The sequence below is a fragment of the Vigna radiata genome, chromosome 7 (genome assembly GCF_000741045.1).
Source record: "Vigna radiata var. radiata cultivar VC1973A chromosome 7, Vradiata_ver6, whole genome shotgun sequence".
NCBI lineage: Eukaryota > Viridiplantae > Streptophyta > Magnoliopsida > Fabales > Fabaceae > Vigna > Vigna radiata.
In genome coordinates, this window is record NC_028357.1 from 52,513,417 (window position 1) to 52,539,931 (window position 26,515).

The 26,515-nt window shown below is 31.5% G+C and overlaps 3 protein-coding genes across 4 annotated transcripts; 2 read left to right on the plus strand and 1 right to left on the minus strand.

The window, feature by feature from the left end:
• The first annotated feature begins 2,969 nt into the window (after positions 1 to 2,969).
• On the plus strand, positions 2,970 to 5,965 carry LOC106767235. The gene is made up of 2 exons (XM_014652081.2): positions 2,970 to 3,771; positions 4,919 to 5,965. The coding sequence occupies exons 1-2, from the start codon at positions 3,176 to 3,178 to the stop codon at positions 5,580 to 5,582; spliced, it is 1,260 nt and encodes a 419-aa protein (XP_014507567.1). The 5' UTR covers positions 2,970 to 3,175; the 3' UTR covers positions 5,583 to 5,965.
• Positions 5,966 to 7,426: 1,461 nt separating this feature from the next.
• LOC106767099 (leucine-rich repeat extensin-like protein 6) lies at positions 7,427 to 9,308 on the minus strand. Its single transcript, XM_014651925.2, has one exon. The coding sequence runs from the start codon at positions 9,032 to 9,034 to the stop codon at positions 7,760 to 7,762; it is 1,275 nt and encodes a 424-aa protein (XP_014507411.1). The 5' UTR covers positions 9,035 to 9,308; the 3' UTR covers positions 7,427 to 7,759.
• An 8,668-nt stretch (positions 9,309 to 17,976) lies between these two features.
• LOC106765759 (putative dual specificity protein phosphatase DSP8) lies at positions 17,977 to 20,270 on the plus strand. Of its 2 annotated transcripts, none has more exons than XM_014650485.2 (7): positions 17,977 to 18,156; positions 18,234 to 18,455; positions 18,609 to 18,731; positions 18,976 to 19,069; positions 19,203 to 19,285; positions 19,373 to 19,462; positions 19,578 to 20,270. In XM_014650485.2, exons 2-7 carry the CDS (start codon positions 18,258 to 18,260, stop codon positions 19,836 to 19,838), a joined length of 849 nt encoding a protein of 282 aa, XP_014505971.1. In that variant the 5' UTR covers positions 17,977 to 18,156; positions 18,234 to 18,257; the 3' UTR covers positions 19,839 to 20,270. The 2 variants fall into 2 exon arrangements, with proteins under 2 accessions (XP_014505971.1, XP_014505970.1); XM_014650484.2 differs by having other exon boundaries at positions 17,977 to 18,151.
• Positions 20,271 to 26,515: the final 6,245 nt, after the last annotated feature.

Here is a 26,515-nt window from a genome sequence, read left to right on the forward strand (position 1 = left end):
AATAATGGATAGAATTAGAAGATATGGAGGATCTGTGTATTGGTTGTAAGATTAAGAAGAAAGTGATGAATGTGAAAGATAAAGTAAAGGTAGGGTCAGAAAACAGCTTGGTTTAGAGTGTCATTCCCTTCTTATTTCTCACTCCAAACAAGGAACAAGCCCACCACTTCACTTTCTCTTTCATTCACCAAATTTTCAGACACAATTTTCAGCCACAACTTTACAACTATATTAATCATTTCTTGCCAATCTTTTACTTTAATTTTACAAAATAAAACACATTTCAAAAATATTTAAATTAAATCAAATCATAAGGGCATGCATTTCTTGAACTTAGGAATTAAATATGTTTTATTCTCTAAATTTTTATACAAAAACGTATTTATCTCTTGAGTTTATAATAAATACAAAAATATGTGTAATACTTAGTTCTTTATTCTTAATGTTCTTCCGAGTTAATATTTAATTAAGAATAATCACGGGTGGACTTGACTGATAAATAGATTAATAGATTAATAAATAAATAAATAAAAAGCATAGTGAATGATTGATCCAGCCTGTGCTGTGTTCATGTCATCTCATGTCTAGCCATATATGAAAGAATGTCATCCATGGAATAAAAAAATGTTTCTTTCAAAAATTGTTATTTAATATTCTCTTGTTTATTAAAAGATGGTCAAATTATCACACAATTAAAAAAACTGAATATCTCTTCGTTCTCAATCATAATTGTACAACTTTACAATTAAACTTTAGTTGTAATTGTACAAATATAAATCGGTTATGTCAATAAATATGTATATTTTAACGACGAAAAAAAAATCACACATTTATAGTATAAAAGAAAAGCTCACTAATTCAAACTTAAAAATTCAAAATTGCATAACAAGGATTTTCTCAACGGATAAATGATGCAAACTAGTTAGAGAACCATTCGTGAATATTAGCTTAAAGATTGAAAATATAATAATTTACACAAAATAATATATGGAACTTTATTGCCATTTTCTTAGAAAGGCATGAATAATAAAATCTTAACCTAGGCAAAACATATACGTAACGAAAATAGGTGTAGTGATGTAATAAAGGTTTCCTTATGACTACTTTAAATGCTTAAATTCAGAACGGAAAGTGACCATGAGTTTACTTCAAAATAATCAATAAATATTTTTAAAAGTAATGGTTACGTTTTGAAAATAATATAGTAAAAAGCATTTTTAATCAGGATAACAATATTGTTTTATATAATTCATTTTTTCTACCCCTTAGACACGTGAAGTTAGTTTTGGTTTTCAAATTATAATATTTTTTTATAATATAGTAGAAAACTAAATTTTGACTTGTAGACCAAAATTTTAAGTAATTTATTAATTTCCCATTCCTTATTTCATTCATTTAAACAAGGTAAGCTTTTTCTCATCCAAACAATGCATATTTTTATTGTTTCTCTCTTACTATTTGACTCTTAAACATAATTGGTGGGCGTGGGCAGTGAGGATCCACATGCATATATTTACGAGACGGTTGTCCTCACAACCATTTTTTTATCACCCCTAAAAAAAATATAGAATATAAGAATAAAATAATTATAAAAATGAGAAGTTGTACATTTAAAAAAAAATTAGATATGTCAGAGAATTTTTTTTATTGAAAAATAACATGAATTAACTTTTTTTTTGTAAGAGATAAAAAAAATCCATTTGCACTAATTTTACTTTTAAAATTTCTATAAAACTGACCAGCAATTGTAATTTGTAAAATTTTGGTTAATTTTTTTTTTATCATAATGTTATGTATTTGTAAAAATTGTATATTCCCACATTAAAAGGAAATCCTCAATTCGTCATGGGGCCTACGAGAAAATGCATTGAAAGTTACAATGAAAAGGCATTGCATTGTGTTCACTTCCATTGATTTTTTTTGCAAATGGATGGACGAATGAGTGAATGTTCTCGTTATTGTTTGAGATTTTACATCAAAATAAGATTATTTCATAGTATACGAATGAATGTAAAGTTTATTTTATAAGCTAATTTTATGAGAATGAATTAAATTTAAAATTAATATTTTAACATGGTATAATAAAGAATGAGATTTGTTTTTCTTTTTGCATTTTATTAGTGTTTTAATATATTTTTTAAATTTCTCAATATTAATTTACTGGTTTGGTTTTTATACATGTTTTAAATATGTGGTAACATAGAGATAAAAAAAAAAAGTAAACAATTCATAATTATTTCATTATAAAAAACATGTATTATATTTATTAATATTCACATAAAAAACCCAAAAAATAAGAAGAATAATGGTTGAGAATTAGGATAGACTAGGATAGTTGATTCAAACTAACCAAACGATTATAGGTGAGTGAAGTGTATAATTTTATAATTGATTTTTTAGTCAATATATATTAACAAAGAAAATTAAATACATTTTCAAATGCTCATAACTAAGTAAAACAATCTTTTAATAAACTTGTGTATTAATACAACAAAAAATCTTTATTTTCATTGCCTATTAATAACAGAAAAACTGTTCCAGAATCGTGAAGTGACGAGAATGAGAAACCACCCCATCAGTTACTTCAGGAAAAAACTGGTGACTACAGTGGATACACTTTGATCCTACATTTACCTGTGCAGTATTACTTTCTATTTTCTTGAAATCTTCGTTTGCTGTATCATTTTTCATTCAAAAATTGATTTCAGATAAAAATCCAGTAACTTCATTATTCTAATAAATATATATTAATTTAATATACCAGTATTTATTTGAATGATTATTTAATTAGAATAATTGACTCCTCATTTTTCTTCCTCCGCATAACGTTCAGTCTATGGTAACAATATCTACTACGTAGATTCTTATCATGGCAGACATTAATAAATTATAGGGTATATTATTAAAGATAATTATTATGATGACAGAACAGAAGCAAGCATGCACCAATCCTCGTATTGTGATTGAGTCATTTTCCCGCGAAAACAGCCAAAAAAGAGAGAGAAGATCTCCAAGAAAGTGTTTTAAACCTCGAAGCCGACACCCACATTTGTATTCCACAAAGGTAGATGTTTGGGCAGTTGTGTCTCTGAAACAACCACCACAACACAACTATTCTCACTTCCTCTCATACTTTCTTCTTCTTCTTCTTCTTCTTCTTCTTTTCCTCGTTATCATGGATCCTTGTCCCTTCGTGCGTCTCATAGTCGAATCTCTAGCTCTGAAACTTCCCTCTCCGACCAAACCCCCTCCACTCTCCGGGGTCCATCCCTCCACCACCCCTTGCTTCTGCAAAATCCGCACCAACACCTTCCCCACCCATACAGCCCTCCTCCCTCTCTCCGCTTCGGCCTCCACCCCCGACACCACCACCTCCGCCACGGCCTTCCACCTCGACCCCGCCGCCCTCCGCCGCCTCTCGGTAAAGCCTCTCAGCCTCGTCATCTCCGTCTACAACGGCCCAATGGGCCGTTCCTGCTGGGTGCGCGGCGCCAAGCTGTTGGGCCGGGTTCATCTCACCGTTAACCTCTCCACTGCCCTTTCTCACTCCAACACCTTCCACAGCGGCTGGCTCAACCTAGCTGGGCCCCACACCACAACCAAACCATCGGCCCAGCTTCACCTCGTCGTTCGGTCTGAACCGGATCCCCGGTTCGTGTTTCAATTCGGAGGCGAACCGGAGTGCAGCCCAGTTGTTTTCCAGATTCAGGGAAATATCCGACAACCCGTTTTCAGTTGCAAGTTCAGCGCCGATCGCAACTACAGATCCCGGTGAGTCACTCACTCGCTCCTTCACTCTCCTATGGGCATTTACCTTTCCTTCACTCAATCTACTAAAGTGCGCAATCTGTTAAATTTTTATGTATTTGATTGAATGATATTATTCAATTATGCAGATGAAATTATAGAGCTAGATTGTTGGAGTGCAATGTGTGATTTTGATTTTGGGTTTAGGTAAGGTTTAGGCATGTGGGTTGTTTGGTTGGGCCAAGCCTTGTTCAACTGAATTCATTTTCATGTTCCTTTCCATGTTGGTGGATATCATTACCTACTGTTGTTTCTTTCTTTTTCGCCTGAAAAAAACGTGAAAGGTGACAGTGCTGCTGCGATGTTTTCGTTCCCATCTGTCGTTTTCAATTGGCTGGATCGTAATTCCAATCTTCGAAACGGTCTGTCATTGACGTTACAGTTTTCACGTTCAGACACTGTTTTCCTTCACATGAACGAATACTGTACCAGTTTTATAATTTCCCTTTTCTCGAAAAATAGACATACGTACCTTTTTTGTTTAATCTGCCAATTTTATGGTTATTAACTTGAGGATTACGAAAAAAAGACAATCTTAATTGAGACGATTTAGTGAAGACTAACTGCCTCCCCCTCTTGAAACATCAATATCTCATGGTTTTAATCAAACTCTCAGTGCCTTTTCTTTTCTCGATTACCGGCTTAACTGGTTTTCGTGCAATTCAAGAATCCATTGGTCAGTTTTATTTTGCCCTTTTTTTTTTCCTTTTCGTATATACTACCACTTCAACTTTTGGTCCTTCACCTTTTTCTTTTCCCCCCTTCAAATGAAAAGCCCATGTTATAGACTACTACAACTAAATAATTCCGCTTAAGAGTAACTGCTACTTCATGCTGCCCATGTTCCGTAAAGCAGATGAGTTAACATCATCCATCCAAACGACATATTCTACCTAGGATTCCATCTTATGTGAAAGCCATTAGACAGCAGTAATAGTATCTCGTTGATTAATTACCTGTCACTGTTTGACAATTTCATAGTGTTTGTTGTCCAATAATTATACTTATCCACTCCTTTTCACTTTATTTTCTTTGATTGGTCTTTTGACTAATGAGGTAGCATCGGTAGTTGAAGGAAGTTGATTTTTTGTTTCCCTAATTGAAAACTCAGGTCTCTTCCGTCAGATTTTACAAGCAATGGAAGTGGGTGGAGAAGATCCTCCACAGCTGACAGAGAGCGTCAAGGGAAGGAGAGAAAGGGTTGGATGATAATGATTCACGATCTCTCAGGCTCACCTGTTGCTGCAGCATCAATGGTGACACCATTTGTCCCATCCCCTGGCTCAGATCGCGTGTCTCGTTCAAACCCCGGAGCCTGGCTCATCCTCCGGCCCAACGGAGCCTCGGTGAGTAGCTGGAAGCCATGGGGTCGTCTCGAGGCGTGGCGAGAAAGAGGCCCTGTGGATGGGTTGGGCTACAAGGTTGAGCTTTTCTCTGACAATGGACCAGCCAACAGAATACCCATCGCTGAAGGCACAATGAGTGTGAAAAAGGGTGGCCAGTTCTGCATCGATTACAAGGTGATGAAGGATGCTGGGTTGGGTTGGAGGTTGCCAGGGGCAGAAGGGTTTGTGATGGGTTCAACTGTCGACGGTGAAGGCAAAGTTAGCAAGCCTCTCGTGCAGGTTGGTGCGCAGCATATCACCTGCATGCCTGACGCTGCTCTCTTCATTGCGCTCTCAGCTGCAATCGATCTCAGCATGGATGCATGCAGGCTTTTCTCGGATAAACTTAGAAAGGAGCTTTGCCACCATGAACAAAATTCCCTATCATAGCTAGCTAGCATCCTTCCTTCCTATGCCTCAAAATCAAACATCCTGATTTATAGATAAAGATGCAATCTTGAAACCAAGACATTACTATCATGAATATTCTTTTTGCCTTCATCTGGGAGTGCTTGAAGCTTTAGCTGATTTGGGTTGTTAATGTTCTTAGGCCTACCTCTACAATTTGTTTCGTCTTTGTTTGTATTCAGAGTGTTCGAAAAAGATATCGCAAGCAGTTGCTGTAGCACCTACAAGTTGGGTTTTTTTCAGCAGCTCACATTTCAGGGGTGTGATTTAACAGCTGAACCACATTGTCTGGTTATTGGGTGTATAGATCTCAACGGAAGATTTCAAATGTACAAAAATATTAAATGCACATGTCTATTCATAAATATTTGAATGCAACTTTCTGTTTATCCTTCCATGTCTTTTCTATTTCATATTTTATTTATTTATTTATTTTAGACATATTAAGTTATCTTCCTTATTTTAAAAAATCTAGATTGTTTGAGTTAATTTTAGGTAATATATTTTTTATCGTTACTTAAATTTAATAAGAAAGCAAACAATAAAAGTGATTCTCAACTTATTAATACACAAATTTAAGATTACTACGTATTAGATTAAAATAATCTAACCAATAGACAACAGATTCACTCAACTTCATGCAATAACTTTTTTTTTTATATATTAAAATTATTATTTAAATTCCATAACAATCTATCTTTCCATGCCTGAAAAACAAATCTAATTCACCATGTAACAACATTTCCATATTTATAGCCTTACAATCCACAAAAGTGTGGACTAAGGGCGTGTTTGAAACATCATTCCATTAAGTTCAATGTCAATCCTTCGTAAGAGAAACTTTCACCTGAATGCGAAGTTTGGGATGCATGTTTTACCTAAACCAAACACACACAAGTCCTATCGATCAAACTTACAAGTATTATATACATTTTTGATAATTTAAATTTTGAGGCATATTGATAAACTATTTTCAATAATTATTAATAAATGTTTTCCCATTGATAATATAGTAAGAACCTTCGTAAGTATATATATATATATATATATATATATATATATATATATATATATATATATATATATATATATATATCCTTTTAAAAAGTAGATTTTTTATAAATTTATTTACTCCCAGATCAAGGTGTCTGGCTCCATCCTGAATCACTATGTAATAAACTAAACCAATTCCTATGAACCATTCTTTTGAGCCAAAAATAATTATACTCAGGTATTTATTGATCTTGAGATGATTTTGGGTTAGGCCATTTTCATCATCGATCGACCCCATGTTCGGCGTGGTGAATGTCTGAAGTGACTGTGGTTTCCATGGTCCATGATCCACACTTCAAAATAGTGGCCACTTATGTCGTCATTATCAAGCCAACTTACGGAGGAAATTACATATATTCTATTTCCTTACAAAAAATGTGTTATATGCATTTTATTTATTTACTGAGTAATCTATAGTGAAACCTCTACAGCTTGTTTCTCCGATAGTTTATATGATTGACTGATCGAATATGAAATGATCCCTTGAAAAAACTTCATATAATCCAGAATGTCATATACTAGGACAATTCCAATTCAAGGAAAAAAATGATTCTGCTTCAACGAATTCATCAAATAGTGTTTAACAAAAATAACTTTTTACATGGATTTTCTTGCTTTACACGATAACAGTTATTAGCCCGAAGATTTTTAGTGACCGTGGTTTTGTTATGTGATCCTTGTTAGAGATAAAGCATAAAACCGACCAGAAAGAATGTAGCTTGCATGATGTAGGTGACTTGCTTGTGGTGTGAAGATTCAGTAGTCAGAAAACAAGCAATGAAACAGGAGGTTCGTGATATTTATGAGGAGAAAAAACGTAGCAGAATACTGAATACACAATCTTAAAAACCCGTGATGGTTGTACAAATCAAAGAACCATGCCACGTGACATATAAATTATCTTGTTTGTTAACGCATCATAGATCTTTCTCATTGCTGGTTGCCCACAAAATCAAGGTGAATCTTATCCGTGCGGGCCAAGTATAATAATAATAATAATAAGAAGAAGAAGAAGAAGATACTAAGACGTATACTGAAAGAACCAAGAATAAAATTAGCAGGGTGTGATTACGAATTAACTTGGTAGCATTAAGGACCAACCTGTATCAGGGAGAAGAGGAAGGTGAGTTTGCGTGGTTGGACAAAGTTGCAGCCAGAGTTGCACAAACAAGAGGCTTTGGAGCAGGGATTCTAAGACAATTGAGACTACCTCCAGGGATCCCAGAACACTCTGGTTGTGGTCTTTGCATATTCCTTCCAGGTATACAGTTATCCGAGAAATCAAACCCCACATTGAATAGCCTTGAGCATTCCTGGCTCAGCCCAGAGAAGAAATTGTGAGCAACGGTTAGATTCAATAGGCTTCTCAAGGAGCAGACCACATCAGATAATTCCCCTGAGAGCTTGTTATTCGCCAAATTGAGAACCTCTATATCCTGCAAGCAACTCATTGTGTCAGGCAAATGGCCCATCAGAGAGTTGAAACTCACATCCAACACTTGCATCTCGGTGAAGATCCCTACTCCCTGAGGAATGCAACCTGTTAACTGGTTGTTAAGGAAGAGAATCTCCTTCAGTCTTGAACTCATGAAGCCAAAGCTAAAAGGGATGCTTCCGCTCAACTTGTTGTTGGCCAAGTTGATCACCGAGGCAGGTGAATTTCCCAGATTGTCTGGAATTTCACCCCCAAAATTGTTGTTGTTGAGGAATATTGCATCGAGTCTCTTGTTGAAGAGTTCATCGGGAAGTTGCCCTGAGAAGTTGTTGTATCTGAGGTCCAAGTAGACGAGGCTTGGCATGGATAGAATGGCAGTGGGAAAAGGTCCCGAGAGTTGGTTGTTGCTGAGGTCCAACTCTTGTAGGGAAGTGAGGTCTCTGAAAGACTCAGGAACTGAGCCAGAAAGCCTGTTGGTGTTGAGATGGAAAAGGGTGATATCTGATAGCAAAGAGAGTTCTTTGACAAGAGTCCCTTGGAGATTTGCATGGTTGAGATCTATTCCAGCAACAACAGAAGATTCGGTCGATGCTGTTGTGGCAATCCCATTATCGTCCTGAGAATTCGAGCAGAAGATACCTTTGTAGGAACACACATTGGGACCAACCCAAGTGTCCAAAATCTTCAAAGGGTCATCAGTTATGGCAGATTTCCAAGCTTGGAGGGCCGTGAAAGCATTGTTGAGGTTTGACGCTGAGGATCCAGAGGGTCCTGCGGTGTTACCACCACTACCCCCATTGCCAATACCAATGCCAACACCTATGCCAGCTCTTCCACCAACACCGACACCCACATTAATGGCCCCTTTTGCTGCATTTGAATGGAGCAGGAGGAGAAGAAGAAGAAGAAGAAGATGATGAAAAGTGAGGATCCAGGTGTTCTCCATTTGAAGCTGAAGAAACCAGGATGACTGTTTGATGAAAGGCTTTTGAGGTTGTCCAAATAAAGTTGCTACATTGAAGGGAAAGAAGAGGGTGGTACACTAATGGGGTCTTCATTCACCATTTTCTTTTGGAATCACTCATAACTCACTTAAATTCTTCAATTAAGTTATTTTTATTATTTTTATCACTTGTTTCTCTACGGTGGTGTGAAAAGTGGTTGCTAAAATTCTTACTGATCAGATTATATAACATGCGTTTGAGCTTAGCTTTGAATAAAAGAAGAGGATGCTGACTTCCGTTGGCTTTTAATATCTGTGCCTAACTTTCTTATCAAACAACTTCCAATATAAAATGAATTCTGATTAAACATTTTGGATGCAATTATTCAATTAATTAACTAACTAAAATCTAATGTATTTGGTCAAAAATACTTAAGACATCTTATTAAATAAGGAGAACTCATGGCCAATCATGAATAAAAATGTATCTATTATTTTAAGAAACAAATAGGGTGTAGTGTATATGTTAGGTTACTTACTAGCTTACATATTTAATGAAAAGCTGGTCGATTGCGCAGACATAACCATCAATATAATGTTACGGCTACGCTTTCATTTAAGTTTGAGATGGAGATAGTAGACATAACCTATGTTTTCTGAATTTGTATACGACCTTTATTTTTTGTAGTGTGTGATGTGTTTCAAACAAATAAAGAAACTAATCATTTAAGGGTAAGAAAACAAGAGGGTTACCAGGTGGAAAAAAATTGATAAACTAGTCAAAAAGATGTCATGAAAAACAAGGGCTAATCATCTATCTGACCAAATCAATATCATCATGATCATTGATTATTCTGTTTCTTCACACTTGACTTAGTTGAGCTAGAAAGAAAGAGACGCCAAGACCAAAGTCCTGTTTGATAACTTGCACAACAAAACAAATCCTTCTTTATGACATTGTAGCATAATTAATACATCACATAGGTTTGGTTAAGTTAGTTCCCATCAAGAACTCGAATCCTTCACACTTCCACCAACAATCAGAAGAAAAAGCAGAGAAAAAAACAGAGATATCTGTCCTTGTAGTTGTAGCAGCAGGTCTGGTAGAGGGAATTGAAGTTGCGATAAATGGTTGGCAGATGGTAGCTACCAGCCAACGGTCGTGAAAAGTTGTCTCTTAATTTCTAGCTCTTAACTTTCCAATGATAGTAATGTGTTGTTATTCTTTAAAAACATCCTCGTGATGCAATAAAAAACATAGAAAAGGAAAAGTCTTAAAATAATCAAAACAAGTTTACCAACGCGTGCTCTGCAAAACATCCACAACCACATGCTACAACAACACTAATTATTGGTGTGAAAGAATTCGGACACGGTTTATCGCTAGCAGCAACTAGGGTTGATCCAAAGTGGAGGAGTATGGTTTTGTTGAATTCTGTATTTGGCTGAAATATGTACAGTTCAACAAAAGTTAGTGGAATGTGCAGTTCAGTTCCCTTACCTAAATAATGGGAGAACAGTCCATGAATCAATGATTAGAAAAAAGTGATCTTGCAATACGCAATTTAAGTTTAAGATAACTATGTTGTATTGAAACAGTCAAAAGTCTACTTCACTCTGAAAATTTTATATACCAAACAAACATATTTCTTATACTTTTGAAGTGAATAATGAGGCATGAAACACACATTATAAATACTCTTTTTTTTCCGATAGTTTGATCAGAATTCAAAGTTTGAAGCAGTTGATCAAACGACAGAAGGCAGCTAGTTTGGTTGTGAATAATGATGTTGGTGTGAAAAGGGTGAGCACAGAAGAGCGCACACCATTTTGAAGACTAATATGGAACAGCTAGTTTCCAAGTTCTATGGTTGGGCATGGAGTATTGTTCCACTTGAGAAAAAGGAGAAAAAGATAGGAAATAAAAGAAGATTGCAAAAAAAGAAAGATTCCTCTTCCGAATTCTCCATCCACTCCACTGCATAAAAGGAAGTTCGAGTAGTAAGTAGTTGCGTTTTCAAAACGTAGCCACCAAGCTTATATAGTAGCAGTAGATTTCATAATAACGATGATGGCACCTTACAAACTCACCCCAGGTAAAATTGGTCTATAATGCATATGCATGCTCTTTAGGAATTCATTCCTTCAACTTTTCTAAACCAAACTTTAAGAAATTAATACGCGATGTAATAATGATTAAAATTTTAAACTGTGAATCTAAGTTTCATACTGGATAATAATAAAATATAACGAAGGCCTATTAACTCATTGTCTTAAAGTTTTAAATAGAAAATCGTGTCAATCTTTTATATAATTAGTGTTTTGGATATGAAGTTGAATAACTTCTAATGTCTACATAATTTCTCTTGGAAAACCGTTTGGTCTACATTTCATATCTTCGTCTTCACTCCACGACCCAGAAATATATGCTAAAGATAGCAATCCGAACAATAACTTAGAGCAATGAAAATAAATATGCAGTAAATGTGAATCATCTACTTCTTACCTTTCACCTATATTTATAGTTTTTGTCATAGATCTAGAATTAGCGAAATCTTAATTACAACCTAATCCTAATCCAATACTTCTGATTACTACTTATCTTAATCTTTGCAGAAAAACCTGATTATTGATTTAGACCGAACGTTCTACTTTTGCCATCCGGTCTAAATTTAGAACTTATACCATGTTCAATCAATTTGGTTGTAACCGTCCAATTTTCTTGATTATAGAATGATTAGATGGTTGTTCAGGCCATAAGACACAATTGAATTCAAATTTCATTGACTAAGTTCATTGTAGCCAAAAACAAACTTCATATTTTGTGGTCACAATCTAATGTAGACGTGATTAGACAAAAAAAATGCAGTACTTTTGTTAGATGTGGTGTTTAAATCCAAATTAACTAAAGTTTCATTTTGCTAATTTGGCCATTAAAAGTTAAGGCTAAAGGTTAGTAACAAAGTTGCTAATTTTAAGCAAAAGAAAAGACAAATTATGTGGTTGGTGGGACCCATCTGTAGGGTTAGTTGGTTTGGTTGCATAAATGTTGTTTTTGCTTGGCCTTTACGTTTACTCCCTCTTCTTCTCTGTCTCTTTCTCTCTTTATCTGATGAGAAGAATATCAGTGCCCAGCATTTGTATCATTGTAGGATTAGTACGTGCAGGGAAATGGTAGACAGATATATTTAGAATTAATTGTTAAAGAAATTGCTCAGTTTTTTACTACTCATATTAAAAAATCCTTTCTTCTTAAGTTTTGCTGCTCATTGTTTCTCTCTGGTCACCATGGGCATTACAAACCAAGCCAGAGTGGTTGATGGTAATTTTGAATCGGAAAAAGTCATATAATTTTAGTTATTTTTATTTAATTTTTAACACATAAAAATTAAATTAAATAACAGAGACTTCTTTCAAGGAAAAGTACTAAATATGTCATCGATAAATATGATTATTAACACCCCTTATTTATTAATTGAATTTTTAATTTTTATTATCTTAGAAACATCTACTCACGGAAATCAAAAGTATAACTATAATAATTAATAAAATATTCTGTAACTTCTTTTTTATGAACATTTTATTATACCTTTATTTTCTATTTTTATAAAAAAACTTAAGTACTCATAATATATAGTTATAACATTATAAAATTAATAAAAAAATAAATTTTATAATTATTTTTCAAGTACATAATTTTTTATAATTTTTTTTAAATCTAACTTATTATATTAATTCATTTTTATTAAGATTAAATATGTTTTTAGTTATTAAATTTTAAAAATATATTATTATTTAAAACGTTAATACTTTTTTTTCTTAGTATTTTATAAATAAATGGATATAATTCTTCTAATCTAGGTAAATCTTTTCTAATATATCTTTTTAATTAACATTAAAGTAAAAGTCAAATGATCTAAATAATTTAAAATGCTAATACGTGTTTGACATATAAAATAAATTTAATATAATCGTTTTAAAAGGATTATATTTATTGAGGTTGATCAAATCTATCAAAATTTTAAATAAAAATAAATTTCAATAGTGACTTAGGGGTGCCAATAGCAAGGCCGAAGTAAGGACATTGTATCTATATAACCTTTTAACCCAGTTATTTCTTTGGTTAGACTCGGATATTCATTTTGTATTCGGCCATTTTAAAGAAAATGGATTAACATGACTTCATTCTTTCATTAAATTTATAATTGAGATGTCCCAAATAGGCTTTATTTTTTTAAAAAAATATTTTTGAAAAATTAGCTAATAAAGAAACAAAATAAACACTAAAAATAAACCATTAATTCATTCACTAGTCCATGGATAACTAACAATCCTTCTTTCGAAATCACTACATGTGCCAATAAAACAGTATAACATGAAACCATTAATGTAAAAAGTGTAATATATGAATAGCGTTTATCAATTTATTGTATTTAAGAAGTAATTGTTTTCCTTAAAAGTGATTTAGATAAGGAAATAAAAATATCTTATAAGAAATACGAGTTGTAGACAGCTTAGGTAATTGTGACCATGCTTAAATTTTAACGTGGTCCAGTTTAAAGTTATCTTTATTATAGCAACAACTAATTTGTCACAGTCTAGCTATACTTATTATTCTTCATTGATGATGTGAATAATTGCACATATAGAAAGCCATGGGCATAGACCATTCTTTCGTATACTTCCTTCTTTCTTCTTTTCAAAAGCATGGAAGTCTCTCTCCACATCTTATCATCTTCCACTTGTTAAGACTGAATTCACTTATGAAAATTGATTTAAGAATGGACGATTGAATAAATTTGACATAAATTTGAAAATAAAATTTGTATTATCTTTTATAAGAGATTTTGGATGAAAACGAATAAAATTAAGAGTAAAATTTGTAACAATTTGTTAATAATTTGAGAGATTTTGATATTTTGACAATTTTTTTTTTTTTATAACGGAACACATGTCATAATTTTATTAGTTTGTTTGAATTTATATTTAAAATTTTTTTTTGAAACAGACTAATCACAAATTACTAAGTATACATTGTTAAAAGGTAGTCGGAAAAGAGTAACCTTGTTCAATCACAAGCTACCCATCTTAAACTATTTACGAGTATGAAGTTCTTATGAGTTAGAGTAACGAAAAACAAATGCATTTGTTGATATGAGTAGTCAAATCAATTTCTTTAAGTTATCCTTCAACTGTATAGTCTCATATCTATACAATCTCTAGATCCCTTTCATTCAAATGTATGTTCGATTCGTCCACGTGCCTCTTTCACGGGAAGTCTGCCAGAAACCGCTCCTTGTCCATACCTCTTGTACCGACGTTCACTCCTCGCCTTCGTGCGTGTAAGTTGTTGGAGTATCAATCGTAATTCCTTATGTTTTTCATCAGATAAATTATAATAAAACTACATTTACCTAAGAAATAGACATATGAAACATATGAATATATTAAAAGAAATAAAATTCACGCACTGTTTTTGGGTGACTGTAATTGTACATTTTGAATTAGATGAAGATCCTTCTTCTCTTGTTCCATTTCAAGTGAATGATCCTGTGGGACCGTAGTGAAATTTCCTTTGTTTTGTTGGGTTACTTACAATAATAATAAAAAATACTCACTCTTATCCGTTTCGGATATCATCTTTATATATTATTAATAAAACTGATAGCTACCTGGTATATAAAAAAATGTACCCTAGTATCACTTTTACAATTTTTAATTTAAGTGTTTATATTTTTCTTATCTAAACTGCTATTAAGATTTTTACGTCTTTTGAAAGGAGATTTATCAAATAAATTTAAGACAGATTTAATAACAATGAAATATATGACTTCAACTCATATAAATAATTACTAAATCTTTGATACATATATTAGATTTAATATTCAATTCCTAATATTTAAACTACGTGTTTGATAAATAACTTTTCATGTAATTATTTTATTAAAATAATATAAAAAATAATGAACTTTCAATTATTTTATAAAAGACTATATTTTCAGAGATCGAAACCATTAATTTAAAGTTTAAAAACACAAAACACAATTTTATGAAAACCATAATGCAATATTCGTTTGATTAATATTAAAATCATATTTAATTTTATTTGTTAAAATATATTATTTATTATATGATATGGAGTATCTCACTGAAAATGGTTAATTCGTGTCTTTTTTTTTTTAAAAAAAAAGAGATAATAGTATAATAATATACATACTTTTTATATAAATCACGAAAAGAGTAATATTTTTTCACGAGGAACTTTAGAACATACAATGTGAGTATTCCTCTAAAGTGGCAGCACAATAATATATTGACAATTCATTTTTAACAATTTTTTGACAACAGGACACGTGTTATCATTTTATTAGTCTGTTTAAATTTATGTTTAAAAGAATATTTGAAAGGAAGGAAAAAGTCTCTTTAACAATTCTTTTTTGACAAATTTTGACAACGTGGTAGTTTATAATTGGTCCTTTTCAAATATTTTTTTAAACATAAATTTAAACAAACTAATAAAATGATAACATGTGTCCTGTTGTAAAAAAATTGTTAAAAAAGAATTATCAAAATATAGGAATCAAACTGTAGACCACTTTGTTATGTGAGACAAATAAAACCACTACCTATGCTAACTAATAATAGTTGTATGCACAATATTCATAATTGCATTATTAGAAATGTGGCTAAGTAATTTATGTGTATTTTTTATTTTAATTAAAAAAGATTAATGAGTAATTATAACTTAACTGAAGTTGAAAAAAAATCTGTATCTTTTAAGTCGAGTTTATAACAAACAAAAAAAAATTCAATATAGCTTTTAAGTCCATTTAAATTTAAGATGAATTTTGAATGTTAGGAAAAAAAGAAAAGAGTGTCAAACATGTAAGAAAAAAATGAACAAAGATTGAAAGTTTGTTTAAACGTTTCTAAGTTAAAATCAACCACATCCTTACTACAACTCTTTATGTAATAAAACTCTGTGTAATTAATGTTACTCTTGGAAGATAATTATATATATATATATATATATATATATATATATATATATATATATATATATATATATATATTTATCTTATTACTAAGGAATTTAGTAAGATGTTAAATAAATAACATGTTAAATAAATAAATAAATAAATAACATCTTATTAAATATCATGTTACTCTTGGAAGATAACATGTTAGTAAGATTTTAAATAAACGGATAATGATATTTAGACAACACTTTTTTGACAATATTTGAACATTGATTACTCCACAATCTGTGATTGGTCAAAAATTACTCCACAATCAATAATAATAATTATAAACATTATTGTGGAGTAATTTTTTACCAATCACAGATTGACACGTAATCATTGTTCAAATGTTGTGAAAAAAATGTTGTCTAAATATCATTATCCTAAATAAATATCTTTCTATGTAACTTTTTTATAAAACAGGAATTTATGTAAAAGAAAGCTTTGCTTTATAATTAAGGAGAAAGACATTGTAATAGAATTTAAAAGTTTCTTTTTTTTTTAATTTATGAGATGAGAAATAAAACAGGCATTTATATTAATGGGAGAACCTAATTTCAAAACCTTACCTATCATTATTAGGTATTATATAATTTGTGCGACACGAATTTCTCCCTACCATGAAATGTTTTTGTCACAAGAAGAAAAAAACTGTTGAATTTAAAGTAAAACAAATTATGGGTTTGGTTCGCCTAATGACGTAAGTTCATTTTGGAGCTTATTCCATTATACACTAATTATTATTATTATTATTATTACTATTATTAGTAAGGATAATGATATTTAGACAACATTTTTTTGATAACATTTGAACATTGATTACGTGTCAATATGTGATTGGTCAAAAATTACTCTACAATAATGTTTATGATTATTAATATTGATTGTGGAGTAACTTTTGACCAATCACATATTAACACGTAATCAATGTTCAAATGTTGTCAAAAAAATGTTGTCTAAATATCATTATCCTATTAGTAATGAAACTATATCTAATTTAATTGCCGTTATTTTATTATTATTATTATTTATTTCGTTTAATAAGACATTAAAACATAAAATACACAGCAGCCAAAAGCAAGAAATAAAAAATATATTAAACATACCTCTCATGAACATAATCACATTTTCATATATATACTTATTGTTGATTTTTTAATTTCTTTAATTTATTAAGAAATCTATTATTGTATTCATTTATCATACATACGAATTATCTATTGATATATTTATTAAAGAATGAATATAAAGGTATTTTATAGGTGTATTTTATGTTTTTAAATGGTAAGAAATATGCAATAGTTTATAGGTGTATTAATTATTACCTTTTATATTTTCGATATTTGATTGTTCTGTTTCACATTTACTAATAATTTCTTTTTATCTATACAAATTCAAACTAAAGTACTCCTATTTATTGATTTGAAAGAAACACAAAAATATTAAAACACCTAAGTTTACAAATATAGAAAATAATTTATTTTAAAACTTCAAATATACTGTCACATCAGACACTTATTTATTTCCCATCAATTAATAAAAATAATTTTATAAAATGATTAGAAGAAAAATTATAACCAATGGTGCAATTAAATATGATATTAGATAATAACTTAAACAATTGAGCTTTATGAGTATTTCTAAGACATGATTAATGTTTTAATATTATTAGTTTAAAATAATCATTTTGATTATTTTTTTAATTTTCTCATTGATTATTTTATCATAAAAAATACAAAAAAGTGAATTCGAGAGCAATAAATAAATAGATTTAATAGTGAATTTATTATTTCATAAACTTGGGGCATTGACTATTACTAAATTATAAATGATAGTACATACCAAAAAGCACACCCTCTCTACCCATGCTTTCCAGCAATAATATTATAAATATTAATAGAAGGGTAATTTAGTAGAGAAGCAAGGGCATTTTCGTGAAGGATCTTCCACAATCCACACTCTACTCTTGTGAACATTGCATTTCTTACACCATTCTCTTTCTCCTTCATACCCAAAATTTCTGGTTTTCTCTTTCTCTTTTTCCTTCTTCGATTCCATTTCTTGTTAATTCGCGCCTTCCTTCGTTCCAAAGTCAGCGGTAAGGTACGATTGCTTTTCGATTCCCTTCGTTTTTCCGATTTCTAACCGAACCAATTTTGGATCCGTGTTGCGGTTTTTAGGGTTTCTTTTGTTTGGCGCGTGCGATGAAGATCGAGGAATTGGACGACGCGGAGTGTAGTATAGACGAACAAGAGAAGTACGAGAAGCAGATGGTCAGCGTTGAAGTGAAGAGAGCGTTGGTGGGCGCAGGTGCTCGGATCCTGTTCTATCCCACACTCTTGTATAATGTGCTTCGTAACAAAATTGAAGCTGAGTTCAGGTGGTGGGATCAAATTGACGAGGTTTTGTTCTCTCTCTCCTTCTCTATCAACTTTAATTTTGTTCTTGATTAATTGTGGTTTTGAATTGTTGAATGACCTGTTTATGGATTTGTGCCTTGTTTGCCGATAATCATAGTTGCGATTTTGTTAATTTTGGTCGTTGTTCCTTTTTAGTTTTTGTTACTGGGCGCTGTTCCTTTCCCCAAAGACGTTCCTCTTTTGAAGAGCCTTGGTGTGGGTGGTGTGATTACTCTCAATGAGCCATATGAAACCTTGGTGCCGTCGTCGTTGTATCGGGTCAGTGACATCACCTTTCCTTTTCTGAAGGCCTCTCTTGACTTTTCATTTTGAGTGCTACTAGAGCCTTCCTGTTGTTAGGAAGTCGTGTAATCTCTGATATTGGTAATGTGCGGGTTTGTGAGTTTAATTGACATACGGGAATCATGAATTTATTTTTAAGCAAAAATAGTGTCACAATGTATCTGCTTTAGTGTAAATAAACCATTCATGATATCTAGGTTTGTTACTTGATTTTTTTCAGGCTCACGGGATTGATCATTTGGTAATTCCCACTAGAGATTATCTCTTTGCCCCCTCGATTGTTGATATCAACCAGGCTGTGCAGTTCATTCATCGTGGGTGTTTTCTTGTTAATTTAATTTTGAGAAAGGGGGGGAGAGGGTAAATGCATCAATCAATGTGGTTCTTTGTTATTTCTTGTTGCTGGTGATGAACTGTAGTCGTGTATTACCTTTGTTTTTTTGGCAGAGAATGCAACTTGCGGCAAAACTACTTATGTTCACTGTAAAGCTGGGCGGGGGAGGAGTACAACAATTGTGCTTTGTTATCTGGTAATTGATGATCTTTATGATTGAGTTTATATTATTGAAGCTTGTAGGTGCTGAATGTTCTCCATGTGGCCTACCTTTGTTTTCTAGGTTGAATACAAGCACATGACACCTGCTGCTGCCCTGGAATATGTGCGGTCTCGACGACCTAGAGTGCTACTAGCACCATCACAGTGGAAGGTATGATCATTTCCGTTTTGTGTGTCTCCTTCCCTTCAGAAGGATAGGTTTTGTGCAATTGTTGAAGTGCTGTTTTTTGGCAATGATTTGAAACTGTTGTTTGTGTTGTGAGCAGGCTGTTCAAAACTATAACAATCGCAGGCCGTGTCCTTTACCGTACTCCCCCTCTGGGGACGCAGTTCTTATAACCAAAGCGGATCTTGAAGGATATCATAGCACATGTGATGCTGATATGGAGCTGGCTATTGTCCCCAAACTTCCAAGGACTATGCCCATGATTGCAAGATTATCTTGCCTGTTTGCATCCTTGAAAGTATCCGGGAGCAGTGTACCAATGATCAGGCGGCTGCCAGTTTCCGAGTCACGTGCTTGCTAAGCTAGCTTGATATTCTGTCAAGCAGGTGGCCTGTACAGAAGATGATGATGAAAATAAGTGGAGTTTCATAATTTCCCAAAGTCGGTACAATTGTGTAACATGAAGAGAAGAGGATGCATAGAAAGATAGGAGAGAAGGTTTCTCCAATGTTGTGTTACAGATTAAGGGGAACATGTAGTTTCTTGTACATATATTTACCTTTTACATGTTTGTTAATCCAAGTGAATCATCGTGCAAGTTAAAGCATTGTTAATGTGAGATCAGGTGGTGACCTAAGGGTTACTCGTCTTTACATAAAACCATAGCCGAATCACTCATTCGCTATCTATTTTGTACCCTGAATTGGTTAGCTCTCTAGTTAACCTATTGACTCTAGTTTACAATTCTAGACAGAATACAGAGCAGAGATTCTCTACAGTCCTGCAGCCCCTACAGCATCATCGATCTTTCGTACTTATTTATATAATCAATTTATTTATACCCCAAATTTTAATAATAATTAGATTAAAACCAGTGGTTGAGATCCTTGCTGCAGAGGATCCAAGTAAGAAAACAATATTCTAACCTGATTTGCCCTAGTGACTGTTTTATGCAACTCATGAATTGTTTTCGAAGCATCTCTGGTAAATTTTCATGAGTTTATGTAAATATTTTTCAGTTTGACAGCCTTGCAGGATATTGCGAATCTACCTAGTGGCGTGTGTTTTAGTTTTTGTTGTATAACGATAAAGGGGAATGAACACGGAGTGTGGAGTGTTCCTACTGTCATCAGTCCTATTAAGCTGCATAAACGCGAATTTTAATGGGTTTTACTGCTTTAGTTACGCCTATTGTTTTAATGGGTCAGGAAATGACTCCACCTGCATGACCGACCAAGTTACTTTTTATATTATCCAGGCATTTCATTTTATTATAAATTGTATTGTGCAATAACATTGTTAACCTTTTGTAATTGCTTTAAAACTCGTATGATGTACTGTATTATAATTAAGTTGATAATGTAAATGTTTTTACATAAAACATTCATAAAAATTAAATTAAATTTAGATAGATATTTTATTCCAAAAATTGACAACCAACCAATTTAAGCAAATGACAAGAGATACTAGAGTGATGATAGCCACATGTATGTGGAATGGAGCATATACTGTCAGGCATCGGCATCTCCAAAAGGTTCAATACTGAATATTTAAACCTAAATGATTCCATGTTGCATTAGGATTGGGAGGTAGATTCACGAAAGAAGGATAACTAAACAAAGTTTTCATTAACGACAAGAATTTATATTCTGCATTAGCGGGCAGTGTGAATATTATGATATCACATTCGCTCTACATCATGCGTTTGCCTAAGCAAATTAATTTGGGCTTAAAATATAACTTTTGAAACGTAAAGGTCTAGGTTCATTGTTTTTTGTTTTCTTTTCGCAAGATCAAAATCACAAGTGCAATCGCTATTAGGAATATGCAAACAATAACACGTTGCAGTTCAACAATAAGTCCTAATATTAATTTCTTTGCAACTTTTTCCCCTTTTATGCAAAAGATATTTCTATACAAGTTGCTGGATTTTGTTGTCTTGTTGCTTATGGTATTAAATTACTATGTTAATGTTTGATTATATCTTTTCCCGATGGAGTATGCGTTACAAGGAAGAACCAACAGTTAAAGACCTTTGACACAAATTATGGTAGACAATTGAAGGAAGCAAATTACTTGGAGAAAAAAAATATATATTAAACAAAGGTAGCCATAGTTAAAACGAGTAAGAGGATGGTGCACAATCAATGGCGGGAAGCATTTTCATGTTAATGGGAAGTGATACGGAATCACGAACATGGTGATTTGAAAGTTATTGTTAGTTGGAATGAAATTTTATAAAGAAGAAGATTCATATACAAAATATTTTTCAAAAAATATTCTTCAATGTTGTTTGGACATTGTATGAATGATAGTAAGTAGTTGTATTTATAAGATCCACGTGAACAACAATCATTGTAATAATATTTACTTTATGCATTTAATAATATAATTAATAATAACATAATATTATCACATAATAAATAATAACAGTAATATTAAACTGTCAATATCAGTTATAATATTTGGATATTGTTACAATAGAAACATGTTTAGACTACTCTGGAATAAAGAGTCTAATACACTTTGTTGGGTTGTATTTTTTAATATGTTTATTGTAATAGATAAAAATAAAAAGATAAAATGTACCAACTACTATTGGCAAAGGAAACTTCACTAAAGCGAGTTTATAATATCAAATGCAAAATATGACATTAAAAAAGAAAAAAACAATTGTTGTTGGTAAAACTCTTTTGAGATCAATAGAAACAAGCTATTGTAATATTATTTAAAGTAAAATTATTGTTAGTTCTTCCCTTAAAAATATGGAAAATGATATTTTGACACTAATTTTTGACACTATTTTGACACTGCACACGTGTCAAAATGTGGTTGGACGATTTTAAATTAAAAAAAAACCTTTAATTTTTTTTTCCAAATATGGCCGTATCTCAGTTTTTTTAATTTGAAATCGTCCAACCACGTTTTGACACGTGTGCAGTGTCAAAATAGTGTCAAAAATTAGTGTCAAAATATCATTTTCCTAAAAATATACTATTTTAACAAAGGCATTTCTTTTGCCAAATGAATGTTTTATTCCCATTAATTCTCATTATCATATTACAAATTTGTTATTATTTGAACTACTAAATAGAGGACGATGGAAGGAATAGGGAGGTTATTAAGTATTTTTTTCCTTATATATAAATATAAAATAGCTACATTATGTATATATTGTGTTAGGAATTTAAGATGAATAATTATAACTAACTTTATCTTTACAATGTGTTTGATTGTGTGGTAAAACATGATTAAAGAAGAAAGAAATGAGACAAATAGAGGTTTGATAGAGCAGAATATGTGGACAGAGGACAAAATTTATGTTATCTCCCTTCCTCAGCTACTTTTAGATTACAGGATGGTGATATTTTAATAATAAAAAAGTATTTATAAAATATACTTTCTTTTCCTTTTACTTTTCTTTTTTACAAATATAAAAAATTCACTTTTTTATAACTATTATACTATATATAACATAGTAAGTTTTCAAATGGTTTTTTATTTTAGGTTTAAACCTTTTGTTGGTCCCTAAGTTAAGTTCTGATGATCAGTTTAGTCTTCACTTTTAAAAAAGTCCCTATGATATAAAAAATGTATCAAATCAGTCCTCATGACAACACTTAATGAACAATAAATCACAAGTTTTCATACTTAGGTATCCAATATTTTGTTATTTGTGAACAAAAGGTGTTACGAACAACAAATCACTTAATGAAAAACTTGTGATTTGTTAACGAATAGGACTGATTTGATACATTTTTTATATCATAGGGACTAAAGGTTGACATTTTTAAAAGCGGAGACTAAACTGAACATCAGAACTTAACTTACGGACCAAAAAAAGGTTTAAACCTTTATTTTATTTCAATCAATCTTTTTCCTTAGCTTATAATAGGGTACACACATGCTATCATTTTTTTCTAGCATTTTTTTACCTCAATTTACCTAAAATGTCCACATTAAAGTATTTCAAGTCTTTGTTTTCCAACCCACTCTCATCTCTACTCTCACAAATTATTATTCCAACTTTTGTTTTGTATCTTAAGTAGATGAAAGGCACAGTCATATATAGTTCCACAGATAGTTTTGTATTGTTGATACTTCCACCTTCAATATAGTTAGTTTACTTTTTGAAAAGTCTATCCTTAGTTACACTATTCAATGAAAGTAATTACATTCTACACTTTTGTTTATATTTCGAAGAATACTTTACTAAACAATTTCACATCTTAAAACTAGGAAACTTGTTAAAAATAGATTTCTTGCCTCATTGCTTTTTTCATTCTGCCACTATTATAAGAATAGAAATGGAGTCAAAGGATTTCCCTACCTATCTAAAATCCTTTATAATACTAAATTTTTAAATAGGGCTACCGTTCATTAATTATATTCACATTCTTATTCATTTAATACAGCCATTAATCCTCTTTATTCTCTCATTCTTCTCATAATTCAACAAACTTTATACCTTTCCAAAATTTACCTTAAGAATCAAGCATGATTTCTTCTTAAACTTTGCATGCACGCTACTTTATTAGGAGTTACTATATATTGTAAAATATTTCTTCCATCATTATTTCTCATTATTCATAATATTCGTCTTGTTTTTGTATGTTTATGCTTTAGTAGTTTTTTTTTCCTTTTTATGAATGAATATTTTAAGATTAAAGGTAATTGAAACAATTTAAAATAAGTTAATATGCTTGGTTTTGTAAAAGAAAAATATTCTTTAAAACTTAAATTTTTTACATTCATTTGATACTATTTTTATTTTTTATTCTCTTAAAAGTTTACACTATTATGACTATTTTACTCTTATATTCTGTATTAAATGAATGTAAAAGTGTGTTATGATACCATTATTTTGTATAGAATGACCTAAAGCTATTAAAAAAAATGGATTTTAGACTTCTGTTTGGTCTCACCCTTAGAAATAGGATATGCTACCACTTTATTGCATTACTAAATCCGTGGGTAAAGCCGATGCTATTGTGTTGATATGGTCCAATGTTTCCTACATGTTGAATGTACAATAAAAGAGTTCTCAAGTGATGAGGGAGTTTTGGACAAGAAAGAAAACTTACAGTTGAACTTCTCTGCATGCAGTAGAATGAAGCAGAATATTAAAAGAAGGATGTTTTTATATTCGTCCTTTCACTACCAGCATTCCTCCTGCGACTTCTTTACGGGACCAAATCTATGGCATACCCAAAAACCATAAGACTACCACTACACACTTATACTCTCTCCATATATGCTCCTTTCAAAAGCATCCAAAATCTTCCATAAAGCCAAAGAACTCAATATATATCAGCTTTCTTTATTAAATTGTAACTTATCCTTGTTTTTTAATATCAGAACATCTATCTAACAGGAGTAGCTTAAAGATTCTCCTAGCATTTCATTGCGAGAGATCCAAAGCTATAGGTATCGTATCTCGTTTCACACCATCATATATACATAATTATTATGGCTTGTCTTTTTCTCTCTTACACACCGAAAGAGTGCAAGAATAAAAGAACCTAAAAAGTTTATTCTTGTCTTCACATTCTCTATTCAGTCCTGTCTTTATTCCCTTCAGAAACTACAATGAAGTTACCCTCTCTTTATTGCATGCATGTCCCTTTAAAGCAATATATAACATGCAACTTTCTTTCTCTCTCTCTCTCTCTCTCTCTCTCTCTCTCTATATACGTATATATCACAATGAGATAAGCACATCTTTACTCTAGTAATATAGCAGGAAAAGCTCGAATCTTTCTTCAGAATAAAGCAAGAAAAGACGTGTTTGTCTCCTAGTATCACTCTCTTTTCTGAAAAACTAAATAACAAAATCAAGAGAACCTCACCTATATATATATATATATATATATATATATATATATATATATATATATAATATATATATATATATATAATGTGAAAAGCTCGTAGTGTTCAATAAGAAATTGAATTTCCCTCCTTAATTCCTTGAATATGACAGACATGAGCCGTACATGTCTTTGGAAAGTAAATGTGGCTTCGAGAAATCATTAATTGGAAAGTTAATTAATACAATTTCTAGAATAAATGCGTTATAGTGTATATACGTAGCGTTTCAAAATTGAAATACTTGTGCAGTTGAGGGACCCATGAACACTAAAAAGATATTCTTGAAACCCATCTCCTAAAGTAAGTTTTCTTTTTATTACGCAAACATCAGTAGCAGTAAAAGGTTCAGGGAAGCAGCAACTTACTCCAGGCTTCTGAACATGGTCGTGTCGCAAACAATGCATGAGATTTCGACATAAAAATTACTATTCAACATGACTGGCATGGTTATAACATTATGTTCGGAATCAAACCTTTTACGACATCAATATTGATATCTAAATTAAACATTTAAGTTATCAAATTATTAATTAGGAATTGATGATTTGAGTTTAGTTTTACTGTTTTGAATATAAATTTTGTTGAATTTGAGTGAATTTAATTCTTTTGTTATTATTAATTTGACATTTTCCTTCATTTATTGTATGATTTAATAACCTCTTATACCATATGTTTTAGATATGAAATATACAGTAAACCATTAAAATTAAACTAATTTAATTCAGGTCTGGTATATTTTAAATACTAATTAACTTAATTCCTTAATATAATTATTTATATTTAATTTAGTTCTTAAAATAAACTAGCTATAATAACATATTTCTCTAAATCTACTATGTTTGGTTAAATATGTTAAATTGTAATGGAAAATAATCGATTTTGTCAATTTAATGACAAATGCGGGGCGCGTTGAGTTTTATTTTCTAATTTCACTTTAAAAAGTTATTTGTTTAGCATGGAAAATAGTGTTAGAAGTGGACTTTAAGCCTAATTCAACCCCACAAAACCGACTTGTAGGGTGAGGTTTGCACCCACTTATATACACTTAAATGATCTCATTTCTAGTCGATGTGAGACTTCCAACAAATAGAAAAAAAGTAATAAAACAATAAAACAATAGTTGCTTTGATTTTATATTATAAAAGTACTTTAAAAATAGGAAACTAA